At 48.0% G+C, this 13,742-nt stretch overlaps 1 protein-coding gene and 1 long non-coding RNA gene across 2 annotated transcripts; both read left to right on the forward strand.

Moving 5' to 3' along the window:
• The first annotated feature begins 52 nt into the window (after positions 1 to 52).
• On the forward strand, positions 53 to 8,425 carry VPS33A (VPS33A core subunit of CORVET and HOPS complexes). The gene is made up of 13 exons (XM_035341109.1): positions 53 to 194; positions 278 to 343; positions 432 to 559; positions 1,070 to 1,259; positions 1,997 to 2,113; positions 2,808 to 2,982; positions 3,640 to 3,833; positions 5,515 to 5,641; positions 5,818 to 5,885; positions 6,500 to 6,637; positions 6,990 to 7,127; positions 7,270 to 7,438; positions 7,985 to 8,425. The coding sequence occupies exons 1-13, from the start codon at positions 93 to 95 to the stop codon at positions 8,176 to 8,178; spliced, it is 1,806 nt and encodes a 601-aa protein (XP_035197000.1). The 5' UTR covers positions 53 to 92; the 3' UTR covers positions 8,179 to 8,425.
• A 2,489-nt stretch (positions 8,426 to 10,914) lies between these two features.
• LOC118175150 lies at positions 10,915 to 13,564 on the forward strand. The gene is made up of 2 exons (XR_004754898.1): positions 10,915 to 11,433; positions 12,631 to 13,564. It is a non-coding gene; the product is annotated as an uncharacterized LOC118175150 (long non-coding RNA).
• Positions 13,565 to 13,742: the final 178 nt, after the last annotated feature.

Below are 13,742 nucleotides of genomic sequence, written 5' to 3' on the forward strand. Positions count from 1 at the left end.
GCCTGCAGCTCGCGGTCACGTGACGGGTCAGGTGGTGGCGGTCACGTGGCGGCGGTCAGCTGACCGGTCAGGTGCCGGCGGGGGGGGGGGCAATGGCGGCGCACCTGAGCTCGGGGCGCGTGAACCTGACGGCGCTGCGCGAGGCGGGCCGCAGGGAGCTGCGCGAGGTGCTCGACAAGTGCGCGGGCACCAAGGTGCGGGGGGACCGCGGGGAGCTGGGGGGGTGGCGGGGGGATCGGGGGGACCGGCGGTACCCAGCGGCTGTGTCACCCCGCAGGCCATCGTGTGGGACGAGTACCTGACGGGGCCATTCGGGCTGATCGCGCAGTACTCGCTGCTCAAGGTACGGCCCGCGGGGCGCTGCCGGGGCCGGGGGGGAGGGGGGGCGACGGGGGCCCGGTTAAGGTGCGCCTCGTCCCCCCCCCCTACAGGAGCATGAGGTGGAGAAGATGTTCACGCTGAAGCCGGGCCGCCTGCCCCAGGCGGACGTGAAGAACGTCATCTTCTTCGTCAGGCCCAAGCTGGAGCTGATGGACATCATCGCCGACAACGTGCTCAGGTACCGGGGCGGCTGTGGGGTGACTCTCGGTTCCCCTGGGGCTCCCCGGGGCTTCCTGGAGCGGTGGCCGTTCTGTGTGAAGCTGCCACCCAAGTTCCCCATCGGGTCTCAGTGGAAAGCGAGGCACAGACACCAAAACCACATCTGGGCTGGGTCTGGGAGCAGGGCGCCCAGGAAGGGAGAGGGGTCACACCCCAGGTGGCGATGCAGAGGCCGCACGCCCCACCACGAGGACGTGCGTTCTTCTTAACCTGCCCAACGAGGAGCGCTCTGAGTGATCCATGTGAGAACTGCAGGGAAACCAAGTCACCTTGCTCAGGTTTCAGACGCGGGGATGTGAGCACAAACGGCTGGGTAAAAAACACTCAGAGATAAAGAGGAAGCTGATCACAATAACCACTTGCAGCGTTCCTCTTTTGTTTAAATTCAGCGCCCCTTAGCCCCCACCCCGTGCTGGTCTCTGCGCTGCTGAGTTACTGTCTGCTGTGCTCCTGCCGGTGACTCTTGCAGGGAAGACAGAGGCCGCTCTCCGCAGAGGGACTTCCACATCCTCTTCGTGCCGCGCCGCAGCCTGCTCTGCGAGCAGTGGCTGAAGGAGCAGGGTGTGCTGGGGTCCTTCATCCACCGAGAGCAGTACAGCCTCGACTTGATACCCTTCGATGGGGACCTGCTGTCCATGGAGTCTGAGAGCGCCTTCAAGGTAAGTGCTCATCTCGTTGTCGAGAAGGAACCCTGTGTGTGGGTGCTGGCTCTTGGTGCCAGGTACAAAGGCCTCGCACAGCAGATGCGGCTCGGTTCTGAGTGCTGCACTGGGTCTGAACTTGTCGCTGGGCTGTGTGACTGAACACTGGCGGAACAATCACGACACCAACCTGTATCCTCCTCCTCCAGCGATAGACCGGTGTTACTTTCACAAACAGCGTTCGTAAGGCCTAGAACACTTGGTCGTTAAAACAGCGCGGCTTGTATCGGTGTGCAGCAGAAGAGCCGTGCAGTGGTTAATGATGTATGCTGCAAATCGCATATCCTCTTTCTCAGAGTGTTGCACTTAGAAACATTTGAGTGGTTCTTTGCCCATTTCAGCCTTATTAAATAGAGCCAAGATGTGCCAGGGCCTGCAGCTGCTTGTCAGCAGCTAGGCAGAGGTGTTGTGCTCTCGGATCGGCCCCGTTAGAGGGAGAGGCTTACCGCAGTTACTTTCTGACTCTCTTCTCTCTCTCAAACTGGGAATAGCACGTGGGATTCAAAAAATTTGCAGCAATTGGTTAGATTAAGGGTATTGATTTAGGGACAGTACGGGTAAGGTCCGTATTTGCCACTGGCCACAGTTTATTCCCCAGCCTCTGCCTCCCCTGAAGTGCTGATGTGGACCACGGGGTGCTGTGGAAGCGGCTGTCAGGTGGACACCTCCCACTGGGAATCCTGCTTCTCCTTTAGGAATGTTACTTGGAGAGCGACCAGACAACTCTGTACCACGCGGCAAAGGGGCTGATGACTCTGCAGGCTCTCTACGGAACCATCCCTCAGATTTTTGGGAAGGGCGAATGTGCCCGGGTAAGGCAAATGCTGCTGCTTAAACAATGCCTCTCGTTCTTTGCAACAAGTGCTTGCTGACTTGCTGCCTGCGGGTTTGTTTTGATTCCAGCTGCATACTCTTCTTGTCATGTTGGAATTTTAGGATCATGGCTATTAGGTTTTTGCCATCTCCAGCCAAAAGAACAATCTTTGCAGTTTCACAAGTCTTCCTGTCCGGAAGCTCTGTCTGATTTTATCTGTTTGCTCGTAGGCACAGTCCCTTGGTGCTTTCCGCAGTCCTTTCTGTGGAGTTAAATTAGCCACTCTGGTATCAGAAGGGCTGAATAAAGCTGGAAATGTGCAACCTACACTCATGCATTATCTTTCCCATCTCTCCCTATAACTAACTCTTTTTTTTTCCCCGTCTCATTAACTTACAGTTTAATTGGTCCCTTTTGTAATGAGGGAGTGGCTTGAGAGGAAGCCAGTGCTTTGGCTACCACAGTTGCTGCCCTGCTAAGTTAGAGTAGCAGTGAAGGGCTTTTCTTTTCTTTATTTTTCTTTTTGTCTTGTCCTGCCCCCATTTGTCAGCCAGTTTGTACCTCTTGTCATTCTCTTCCTTAACACGGGACTGTGACCCTACACTTGCATAATCATGTACCTGTACAGCTCACAAGTCAAATCCATCTGTTGCGGCCAGCGCCATAACCAGACCAACGTGATTTATTTTCAGCACGTGGCTAATATGATGATCAGGATGAAGCGTGAGTTCCCCGGAAGCCAGAACTCGATATTTCCAGTCTTTGACACCCTCTTGTTGCTGGACCGCAACGTTGACCTGCTGACGCCGTTAGCTACGCAGCTGACGTACGAAGGCCTGATTGATGAAATCTATGGGATTCAGAACAGTGAGTACTGCGGGGCCAGGGGAGCGTCCCCGCTTTGCAGGGCCGCAGCGTGTCAGACGGATTTCTTCTTCCACTAAGTGATGTGGGAGCCGCTCACCTGAACTCGGGGCGGGGACTGTTCAGACCCCTGATGTAGCAGCCCCAGGCTAGAGGCAAAGATCAGCTTTGGCCCCGTTTGTTTGCCCGGGAAGTAGAGCTGAGTACAGTGCATGTTACTGAACTGGGAGTGTTTTGGGTGTTGGCTGGGTGCAGACATGGTGACACCAAACATGTAGTGGGGGAGTAGAAAGCCTGGATAGCTCCCTCGGTGCCACAAGGAAAGGGAAGAGTTTGTGAAAGGTCAGAGTGCTGTCCTCCTTGGGAGGCAGGAATTGAAAATTAGGTGTTCAGTGGTTTTAATCTCCCTGTGCTGTACTGACAGCTGGGAGGCTGCCCCCAGACATCTTTGGAACAGGGCACCTAGAGCTTCCCTGTGTGAGTACAATGAGTACAAGTCTCCTTAACGGACATGTATCTACTAACTAATTTGGGCATTTACATTAGCTTTGTTGCTAAGAACCCTTTCCAGCTAAGGAGACAGGTTTCACAGTCTGCTTTGCTTGAGTTACGGTGGGGAAGCTCCAGTCCTTACCAGGGTTATTTCTCTGCGTTTGATAGCGTATGTGAAACTCCCTCCTGAGAAGTTTGCCCCGAAGAAACAGGGTGAGGGTGGCAAAGATCTCCCCACAGAGCCCAAGAAACTCCAGCTGAACTCAGCTGAAGAGCTGTACGCTGAAATCCGAGACAAGAACTTCAATGCTGTGGGGTCAGTGCTGAGCAAGAAAGCCAAGATCATCTCAGCAGCCTTTGAGGTGAGGCGTGTATCTGACCGTGCATGCCTCGGGCATTCTTGTCAGCCACAGACACGTGTGTTCAGCAGGGATCTGACGGGCAGCTTGAGCTGCTGCCATGGACTGATCCCCAACCAGAGAATACACAAGCCTCAGAACCTGCTTGGTTCTGGTTCCCCATCCAGGGCTGAGATCAAATCTGCTTCAGCAGTAGGCATTGGCCAGATCTCTGCACTAACAGAGCCTCTCTTCTCGCCAGCTGTCTGTTTTGGGGCTTTTCCCATCCTGACTGTTAAAAGCTTTTCTCAGGTCTAGCCTGCAGAACTCAGGTGCTGCTTCCCTCTGTGAGAGGCCCAACAATAATTTTAGTGCAGTGATCAGTTCCACTTTGTGGCGTGTTGATCTTTCAGTTAACAGGTAACAATCCTTGTCTCTCTGTGCTCCCTGAGGATGGAGAGAAAGAGTCTAAGAAATAAAACTTGAGAGGCACGTTCATGCTGTATTATTATGGCAGGCATCAAAACCAACAGGAATATGGAAAACCCAATTGTCATACAGGGGGGTTTGACCTGTAAACTCAGGCTCATGTTGTCTTAGACAAAGCTGGAGAGTGCCATGGGGTGTGTTTGTGGTTTTGTTTGAAAATATCCTGTTGATGAATCATAAAGAGACTGAGATCCTGTTATCTGTGTTTTCAGACTTCACAGTGATTCTGCAGAGAACCGGTTACATTGTTAGATTGTATTTCTTGTTTATTTCCTTTGCCTCTTCCTTTCTGCCACATTAAAGAGGTGGTGGTTCCCTAACTCAACTAGTGCGTGCCTAGCCTCGTCTCCTCCTAAATGTTGGTTACTGCAGTCTTAATGCTGAAGGTGCTAAGGATGGATTGTTCATGCTGTTGCTTTTTGAAAAAGTAATAAAGAAATTGTCAGATGTAAGAGGCGATAATGAAATAGCATCACAGTGGGAGCAAAGGACTTCTTTAATTGCAGACTTCATCACTATCGTTCTCCTGCCTGCACTTGCCTGCTTAAATTCCTCACGTATGAGTCAAGTTATTATTTTTATTCTAAGTTGCAGTGAGAGACAAGTAGCCCAAATGGAATTCAGACATCTGGACTGCTCTGAGAGCTGAAGTCTGCGTTGTGCTTCATCAGAGCATTGCTCAAAACCTGGGACATTGCAGCCAAGTAGAGTGAATGGCAGGCTTCTCCTTAGCAGGGCCACAGACGCTGCCTGCCCAGTTCCTCAGCACCTCTGAAAACTGCTTTGAGGGGCAGTGACCCCACCTCTGGCTGCGTTTGCCCAGAGCTCCATGCTTGCTGGCACTTAGCATTTGTCTTTGCATAAAAAAGGTTTTTGCTGGTAGGGAAACTGAGGAACAGTTAGTGATGGCTGGTCTGACAAAGGCAGAGAAAAGTGATTGCGAGCACTGGCAAAATAATAGTCAGAATGGAAAGAAACAGCCCGATGCTCCTGTTGTATTATGACTGGGCTCTTCTAACCACCGAAGTGCTGCTACAGGTAATGCTGTGATTTTACTATAAAAATGTGAAGTATTTTGTCTGAAAAGCTGCACATCTCTAACGGTATCTGCTGCTGCACTGAGTACAGCAAAAGACTTTTTCATGGTAAAATGATGTAGTTGGTGGGTGGCTAATTCATGTGAACGAGACCTAACCTTAGTGATGGATTTCTTTAGGAAAGGCACCACGCGAAAACTGTTGGAGAGATTAAGCAGTTTGTCTCGCAGTTGCCACACATGCAGGCAGCAAGGAGTTCTCTGGCAAACCACACCTCAATTGCAGAACTCATCAAAGACATCACCAGTGAGTATTTGTTGAATATGCTGAGGGATTTGAGTGTACAAGATGTAAGACAAGTTGCTTGACATCAGTCAGCTTGACAAAAATTGGGTTTATCCCATCCAGTGCTCCTCTGCTGAAATGTTATAGAAAATAAGCCATCAGTTGCTAATACATCGATTTTCATTCTTTTCCTGAAGCATCTGAGGATTTCTTTGATAATTTAACAGTGGAACAGGAGTTCATGTCTGGAATAGACACAGACAAGGTGAGTAGATAATGACAACTAATAATTCTTCAAAAAAAATATGTATTTCTGTGTGTTTTTTTTTTCCCCATTTGTGATTGGTGGTGATTTGGTTTTTGGGTGTTTTTTGGTTTTTTGAGCAATACATGGTCTGGATGATGTCTATCTCCATTCAGTGTCAAAGCTGTGAGCTCTCACACGTGTCTCCTCGCGTATCTGCAGAAGTCTTTTCCAAGTAACATGCACCACTGAGCCTACGTAGAGACGCTGCTGTACTAAATGCTCTGCCAGGCCCTGTCACTGCCAGCAGCTCAGTTGACTGGGGGTGGAGTGCTTTCACTTGTACAGGGGCACCGTGTCCTCTGAGGGATCGGTGCAAGGCTTCAAGACGATTATCAGACATTTTTCAGTGCATCAGACAGTCTGTCTATTGCTTGTGGAATCACCGTGCTTTAGAGGGTTGCTGGGTGGAACCCGTGGGGGATCACTGTTTTACAGATGCCTTGGAGCTGCCTGGCAGCAGCTGCATCCCCTTTCTTGCCATTTTGCAGCCACTAGGCAAGACTAGTTCTTTCCATGTCTGCTAGGTACTTTAGCAGGGCTTTGACTAACAGCTTATATATTTCTTTTAATAGGTTAACAATTATATCGAAGACTGCATTGCCCAAAAACATCCGTTAATCAAGATCCTGCGTCTCGTTTGCTTGCAATCTGTGTGCAATAGCGGGCTGAAGCAGAAGGTTCTGGACCATTATAAACGAGAGATCCTCCAGGTTGGGCTTTTGGAGTGATACATTTCTGAGAAAATCCCCATCAAAGCCTCCACTCTACAGCATTCTAGATGGATACATCTTATATGGGGTAGTCTTAGAATGACGTAGGTGTGTGTGGAGGGCAGAGGCTTGTGTTTGGGCTGACAGCTGGGACGCAGGTGGCGCATGTGTCTGTTACGCAACATGAAGGTAAAGAGAGGTCTGTATCATTACAGTTCTTGCTGTCATGGTTTAAACCCTCTAAGTGGGTTACACTGTGGAGAGATCTTAACCAAAACTTTTTTATAATAACATTTAACAGTCTGAGCATGGATTATTGGCACGGCATTAAAGGTGAATTCTTCTATTGCAGACGTACGGATACGAACACATACTGACCTTAAACAACTTAGAGAAGGCTGGACTCCTGAAGCCTCAGACAAGTGGTAGGAATAACTACCCAACAATCAGGAAAACCCTGCGCTTATGGATGGATGATGTTAACGAACAGGTAACGAGATGCTTCAGCAGTGACAATTACATTTAACAGCAGGGGATTGTGTGCAGCAGAAAACGCTTGTAGTTTTGTTTGATAGGGTGCTGCTTTCCAGCATGAAGTAGCACTCACCTGCTCGTGCTCTGCTCTCTTGCAGAACCCCAATGATATCTCCTACGTGTACAGTGGCTACGCGCCGCTGAGCGTACGCCTGGCACAGCTCCTGGCTCGGCCCGGGTGGCGCAGCATAGAGGAGGTGTTAAAGATGCTGCCGGGTCCCCATTTTGAGGAGAGGCAGCAGTTACCTACTGGCCTTCAGAAAAAGCGTAAGTTTTGTTTTGTTTTTCCTGGTTTTTAAAGGGAAATCTCTGCATTTCTGCTAGGCTGGAAAGAGGCAAACAGAAATGGAGGCTGGCAGAGTGCAGGCATCTGTCTCCTCTCCCTGTCTCCCTACAGTATTAGACCTGCCTGCTCTTGACAGGTAACTTTTGGGCCTTTTTAAAGCTCCCAGTCTGCTCTTAATGAACAGCACCGTTGTATTGAAAATGCAGTGGAGTTGTACATTCCTTTAACTTCTCATCAGTGAACTAAAATAAACCCCACCCTCACACCATGATTTTAATAAGTACCATTACCTTACAACGAAGGTCAGCATCACTCTCCTAGTACTAAACAAATTCTGTAGGGACTCCTCAGCTGGCAGTGGGGTCTGCACATCTGGGCCCCAGGCCGGTTCTGTGCCCTGCAGGTTTCTCCTCTAAACCAGCTACATTTATTTTAGGTTTACGATGTGCTGAATTTGTCTGAGAGGTGATAGATAGGAGATGTTAAAATAAAACTAAGCCAACCTGTACGTTTCTCTGAACATGCAGGTCAGCACGGTGAGAACCGAGTCACACTGGTGTTCTTCCTGGGAGGCGTGACGTACGCAGAAATAGCGGCACTGAGATTTCTCTCTCAGATGGAAGACGGAGGCACAGAGTATGTCATTGCCACCACAAAACTGATCAACGGGACAACCTGGATCAAATCTTTGATGGAAAAACTGGAGCCTGCTCCTTTCTAGAGTCTGTGGCAAGAGACACTAAACCTGAGCGGCCAGGGGCGATGAAGGTACATCAGCCTCTGGCATAGCTCCTGGAATATGAAAGAAATGTGCCCCTGGAAGAGTGGCATGCCCCTGAGTGGTCCTGCTCCTGGTGCAGTTCCCCTCATCCCTCTCTGCACTTGCATTCCTACTGTTTGTGGACCTTCCTGGCAGACAAACAGTGCTGAAAGGCATTAACCATGAAATAAATTATGGGAAAAAGAGATGTCCCTGCTTGTGGTCTGAATCGGCAAACAAGTGCTGGGGGAGGGTGGGATTTGCCCTGGTCCTTCTATTTGACGAGCTGTTAGCATTTTTCTTTCAATTTAGTTTTAATGGGAAATGCGATTACTTCTTTTTACCTTCCTGAGAAGCTCGGGAGGCAGGATGGCCATTATTTGCTGTCTGTTGCTGTTGCCTGACAATTCCATCAATGTGCTGGATCTGTTCCTGTCACAGACTGGGTGCAGCTGAACCTGTGTTTCAAAAAGCTTCCACAGGGTACCTCTGCTATTTTTTTTTTTAATTTCTTTCCCCCAATATCAGAACATCACTTTACTAAAATAACATGTACAACTGTAACATTTTGCTATTAGCATTTCCTACCGTGGCTAAAACTTGCAACATTATAATTTTGCTGGAAAGGTCTGTCCTGCTTTCATCTTTCTGCTAACAGCTGAGGAATTCCTGTTTCTAGCTCCGCCACATTCACATCAACAGGAAGATAAAAGGGCCATAGCCACAGCAGTCCAATTTTCTCACATCCTTGAACACAAGATAACCACTCTAAAGGAAAAGCAGTAACTTTTTTACTGTGTAGGATTAGATAAATCTTGAAGACAAAAAAAAAAAACAATGACACCTAATTCACAAAAGTACCAAACTGAAACAGAAAGAGTAAGCTAAGCAGGCTCCTTTTGGCCTCAGCTGCTCTACCATGCTCTCTACAATTCTGCTGCCACATCCTCAGTGCCTCTTTGGAAACCACACGGCTCTCAGGCAGCCAGAGAAGTGCTCCTGTAGGGCCTGCACCATGCTGTTGTGTTACCTACCCCTCGGCCACGCTCAAGTCCAGTCACCAAGACATTCACTGGACTTTCTCTAGCACAGGCAGCAACAGCTAAATCTTGAGCTGGCCACAGGCATGTCAACAGCACTGCCTGCAAGTACAAGTAACAGCACGGAAAGGACAAGGAACATGCTAGTATTTTACTTCCAGCATTCTCTGAAGGACTCTGTGGGATACGGCTTGTTTGTCCTAGATGCACCCACCCGACTGCAAAGCAACTCCGGAGCATGAATTAGCTCAGTGTGCCCAACGCTTATGTCTGAAGATACACATACACGCACACAGACACTCCCCGCATGGGATGCAGACCAAAAATAGCTGCCTCAGTGAACCAGCAAGCTGCAGCTTTAAAACAGATCCCTTTTTTGTTTTCCTCTGTTCAGTTTACAAATTGTGGTACTTGCTGTTGCAGAGTCCAGAATTGTAGAGCGGAATTTTCCATGGCCTTGGGGGCTGGGGCCTTGGCGTTGCTGAGCCAACGTACGCAAGAAGCAGCTTCTGGCTCCGGAATACTCCACGCTGCTAATTGCTGGGGGCTGGGAAGGCAGACCGGGGCTGTTGCCTATGCCTGTGGTGCTGACACTATCCTCACACCCTTCCCAGCAAACACTGGGGACTCTGTTTCACACTGCCCTTCATTATTAAACAGTTAAAAACAACTTTAAAAAAAAACAAACACCACATTAAATCACTCTCTTAGCAAACATTTCTGCTGTTATCCCACATGATGTGTACAGCATTGAAAAAAAAATCATTTTCCCACATTGTTACGGTTATGACTCTGAGTTTCAGAAATTAATCACATGGAACCGACGAGCACCGATCATTTTGTGGCCCAACACAAATGAATAATGGAACAAATGCAGAGCACAAATTCAACAGCTTACTTACCTTTTCACTTGGGTCAATAAACGTGTTAGTAGCATTGGAGGCAACATTTATTTCAAAAAGTACTTTATGCGAATACTTTGTAGATTAATTTACCAACAACACTGCCTACATTTTGCAGCCTGTAGCCCTGGCCACCACCAAGCAAGAGCCATGTGGATACACAAACTAGACAAAGTCTCTTCCTGGAACTGTTCAACAACAACAAAAAAAACACATCTTGACGTTGATCGATTCTCTGGAGGAGCAATTACTACTTAACAGGCTTCCTGAGCAGCTTGATTATGTTCTGCTTCTGTCTAAGGCCTTGCTGACCATGCGGGTAATAATTTGATAACAAGAGAGCTTAATTAAATTAAGGGGCCATTTTCTACATCATAATATCTTTGTAGGTAAGAGATTTGATTTGCAGTACACACTCTTCCTTCTCTCTGCTGTCTGCATTTGACCACTTTACAAGCAAAAAGAAAAGCAAACATTATCCAACCTCCACTCCTAAAGACTTTCACTTTTCATACAGTGTTCGCAGAAAGCAGTTTTGCTAAAAATAAACGTGCATCTTACCTCCCTCCTCCCCGCTTGCCACAAGCAAGTTGTAGCTCTTGCTCTCTAAAAGGTAGGGGTGACTTTGGGTGTGTGTGGGTGAAGATATTAGGGTAGTGAAGGAGCAATTATGTATAGACTAGACTGCCTTCGGTGCTCACTCGCTTCTGATAAAAGGGCCTGATTCAGTCTGCACAGTTCCAGCCTGTCCTGTGCTGCTGATCTTGGGCAATCCCCAGGCAAGCACCCTGCTCCCTGAGCGGCCCACAGAAGCACGGGGCTCTCAGAGAACGAAGTCTTCCAGGTAACTGAACTGCACGATAAAAAGCATTCGATGACACAGTACGTTGTTAGAGGGGGGGAAAAAAAAACACATTTAAACAAATGCAGGTTTTGACTGACACCACCAGGAAAGCAATGGTGCTTAAACTCACCGAACGCCGTTGACAAAAGCTCTCCGGGGAAGGGGAGCTATTTGGAGTGCTCTGTACTGCTGTGCCGCGCGGCGTGCAAAGGCGCTCTGTCATATAATAATTGGTCCTGACCACACCTAGTGCATTAGTCCTTGTGCGGGCTGCAAATACAGCCTCACCGCTCCTGGCTCCCGGATGAGCAGCTCAGAAGGGGATCAAACTACAGTACAAACCTTCCAGGAGCCAGAAATTCAGGGGGCAGCTGCAGAACAGAACCAGAGGAACAGGAACTTTACGAAGTAGAACGCATCATCTACCCGGGTAAGCAATTTCTTTGTCAGTACTACTTTAGACTATTAGAAGTTTCAAAAAGCCGATAAATATCAAAGTTCGATGCTTTGAACAACTGGGAAACCATAGCTGGTTTTAAAATGCAATAGCTCCCCTCACGTATACATGCACCTGAGTTTAGAAAGAAATAACCAACTCTTCAATAAAAGCAAAAGAATGACTTCATTTTAATCAAACTGTGAACTCTTCATCGTGCTTTTTAAAATAACGTTCAAAGTGGCAGAACAGGAATTCAATTTACTCTGACTGGCTTTAGATTATTTAGAAGAGAAATAATCTTTTTAGGTTAGTTTTACCCAAAATCTGTTTTTAAATTCCCTTTATGTGCTTCACCAAGAATGGGGATATTTTGTCAGGCATGGTTGTGACCAAAATTTAAAAGAACATGCGAGTCAGGGAGACAGAATTTTTTAGTTGGCCCCTTATAGATTTAAGCCAAAAACTTTTGTGAAATTTCAGATTTTATATTAAACTTACAAATGAGCATTTTCTAAAGTGACGTGTTCATATGACTTCAAAATAGAGATGGAAGATGAGTTCTACAGCATCTTACCCTGTGTCTCCCATTTAAAGGTTATTTTTAAGGTGAGACAGAAATATTTTCCTGTGCAAACTTGTATTTAAGCCCGAGTTTTCCTCACTCTTAAACAAAAGGCTCAGTTTGTGCCAGTATCTCCATTAGATGCAATTATGTCATTAAATATTAATGGTGGCTTCCTTGGAGAAATTGACCACTTTTATCAGAACACACTGGTGGTAATGCATCAGCGAACACTCTGCTTGTGAAGCTTCCTGGATGCACAGCCACCGACACGGGGGAAAGGCAGCAGGATCCGGCTGAACTGGGGGCCACCAATCCTTAGCTACACAACAGCGTCCATTATGTGTGCATCCATATTTTAATTTGCTTAGTTACCAGTCCTGATTTGGAGACATTGTTCAGATCCCAAACTCCTTTTCAACACTGTACACAGCTTGGTAACCCTGGAAAAGTCTGAACAAGCTCACCCAAGACGAGCCTAACACTTATGCTTTGGTAATTAGCAACTTTCTTAGGAGGCTGGGTGGCTGTTAACCCCCCTGAAAACAACCATTTCTCCCTACAGCAGAGCCACGCCATCCTTCTGGGAAAGACCCATCCTATCCCTTTGCTTCTCCTTCATACAGAGCACAGCAGAACAAGGCAGCAGCCAGCTCCACACACCCTACCTGCCCCGTGGTGCTGGGAAGAACCATGCCGGATTCCTTTGCCATCCACTTCCTCAAGGTCCTGAGGGAGCTGCTGGCCTTCGTGCTGTTCAGCTACACGGTGCTGGTTGGAGCACTGCTGCTCGCTGGCTGGACGACGTACTTCCTCGTGCTTAAATGACTGCTCCCCTTCTGCTCCAGCAGCCACAGACTGGCCCAAAGCATCAGGCTCCACGCTCAGCACACAGGATGGCCGTCCCTTCCTCCTGCACCGACTCTGCAAGCATTTTGTTTTGTTACTGCCTAAGCATAATCTTATTTTCTTATGTAAAAAGGAAAGATTAAAAAAAAAAAAAGTATCTATACACATGCACCTTTCTGATCTTTGTGGCTCTTGCCAATTCTTTTCCTGTCTCCTAGACATCGTCCCCATTCCCTGGAAGATCTGAAAGCCTCCCAGTAGCTTTGCCCTGAGAGCCCCACCCCGCACCCAGCCCACCCCTAGGGAACAGCAGCCTGCAGAGTGTGGTGGAAGGATGGGAGGGATGCGACACGATTTGAGCGTGACCAGCATCTCAAATAAACAAGTCTTGCCTTGCCTAGCTCTGCCTCACTGAGGGTGTGAAGGCAGAGATGGAGAAATTACTCGTAATTGCTCTCTAAGTCTTAAAAAAGCCACTTCAAATCAGTGCAAGGTTTCCCCCCATTTACAAGGTACACTTCTGTGGGGAGGGGGCACCAACACCACACCATCCATAGGGCTATTATCATTTGGCAATTTTGAGCATGCAACATTTCTCAATAAATACTTTAGATACGGGGTCAGCTGAGAGATGTAACTGGTACAGCAGTGCCCTGCTAAAGCTAAACTGTGACAAGTTTCTCAGAGAACAGCACGAACTTCTGGTATATAGGGGAAAAACAAAACAAAACAAAACAAAAACAAACAAGCATAAACACTCGACTAAGGCTTTTCATGTGTAACTATGGAGGAGACCCCAGCAGGGGATTATCACTGGCACAGAACCACCCAAAGCCAACGCAGCACCACATACTCTAACAGTAAAGCCGAAGTACACCAGTGGGGGCAC

The sequence above is a fragment of the Oxyura jamaicensis genome, chromosome 15 (assembly GCF_011077185.1).
Source record: "Oxyura jamaicensis isolate SHBP4307 breed ruddy duck chromosome 15, BPBGC_Ojam_1.0, whole genome shotgun sequence".
NCBI classification, from domain to species: Eukaryota; Metazoa; Chordata; class Aves; order Anseriformes; family Anatidae; genus Oxyura; species Oxyura jamaicensis.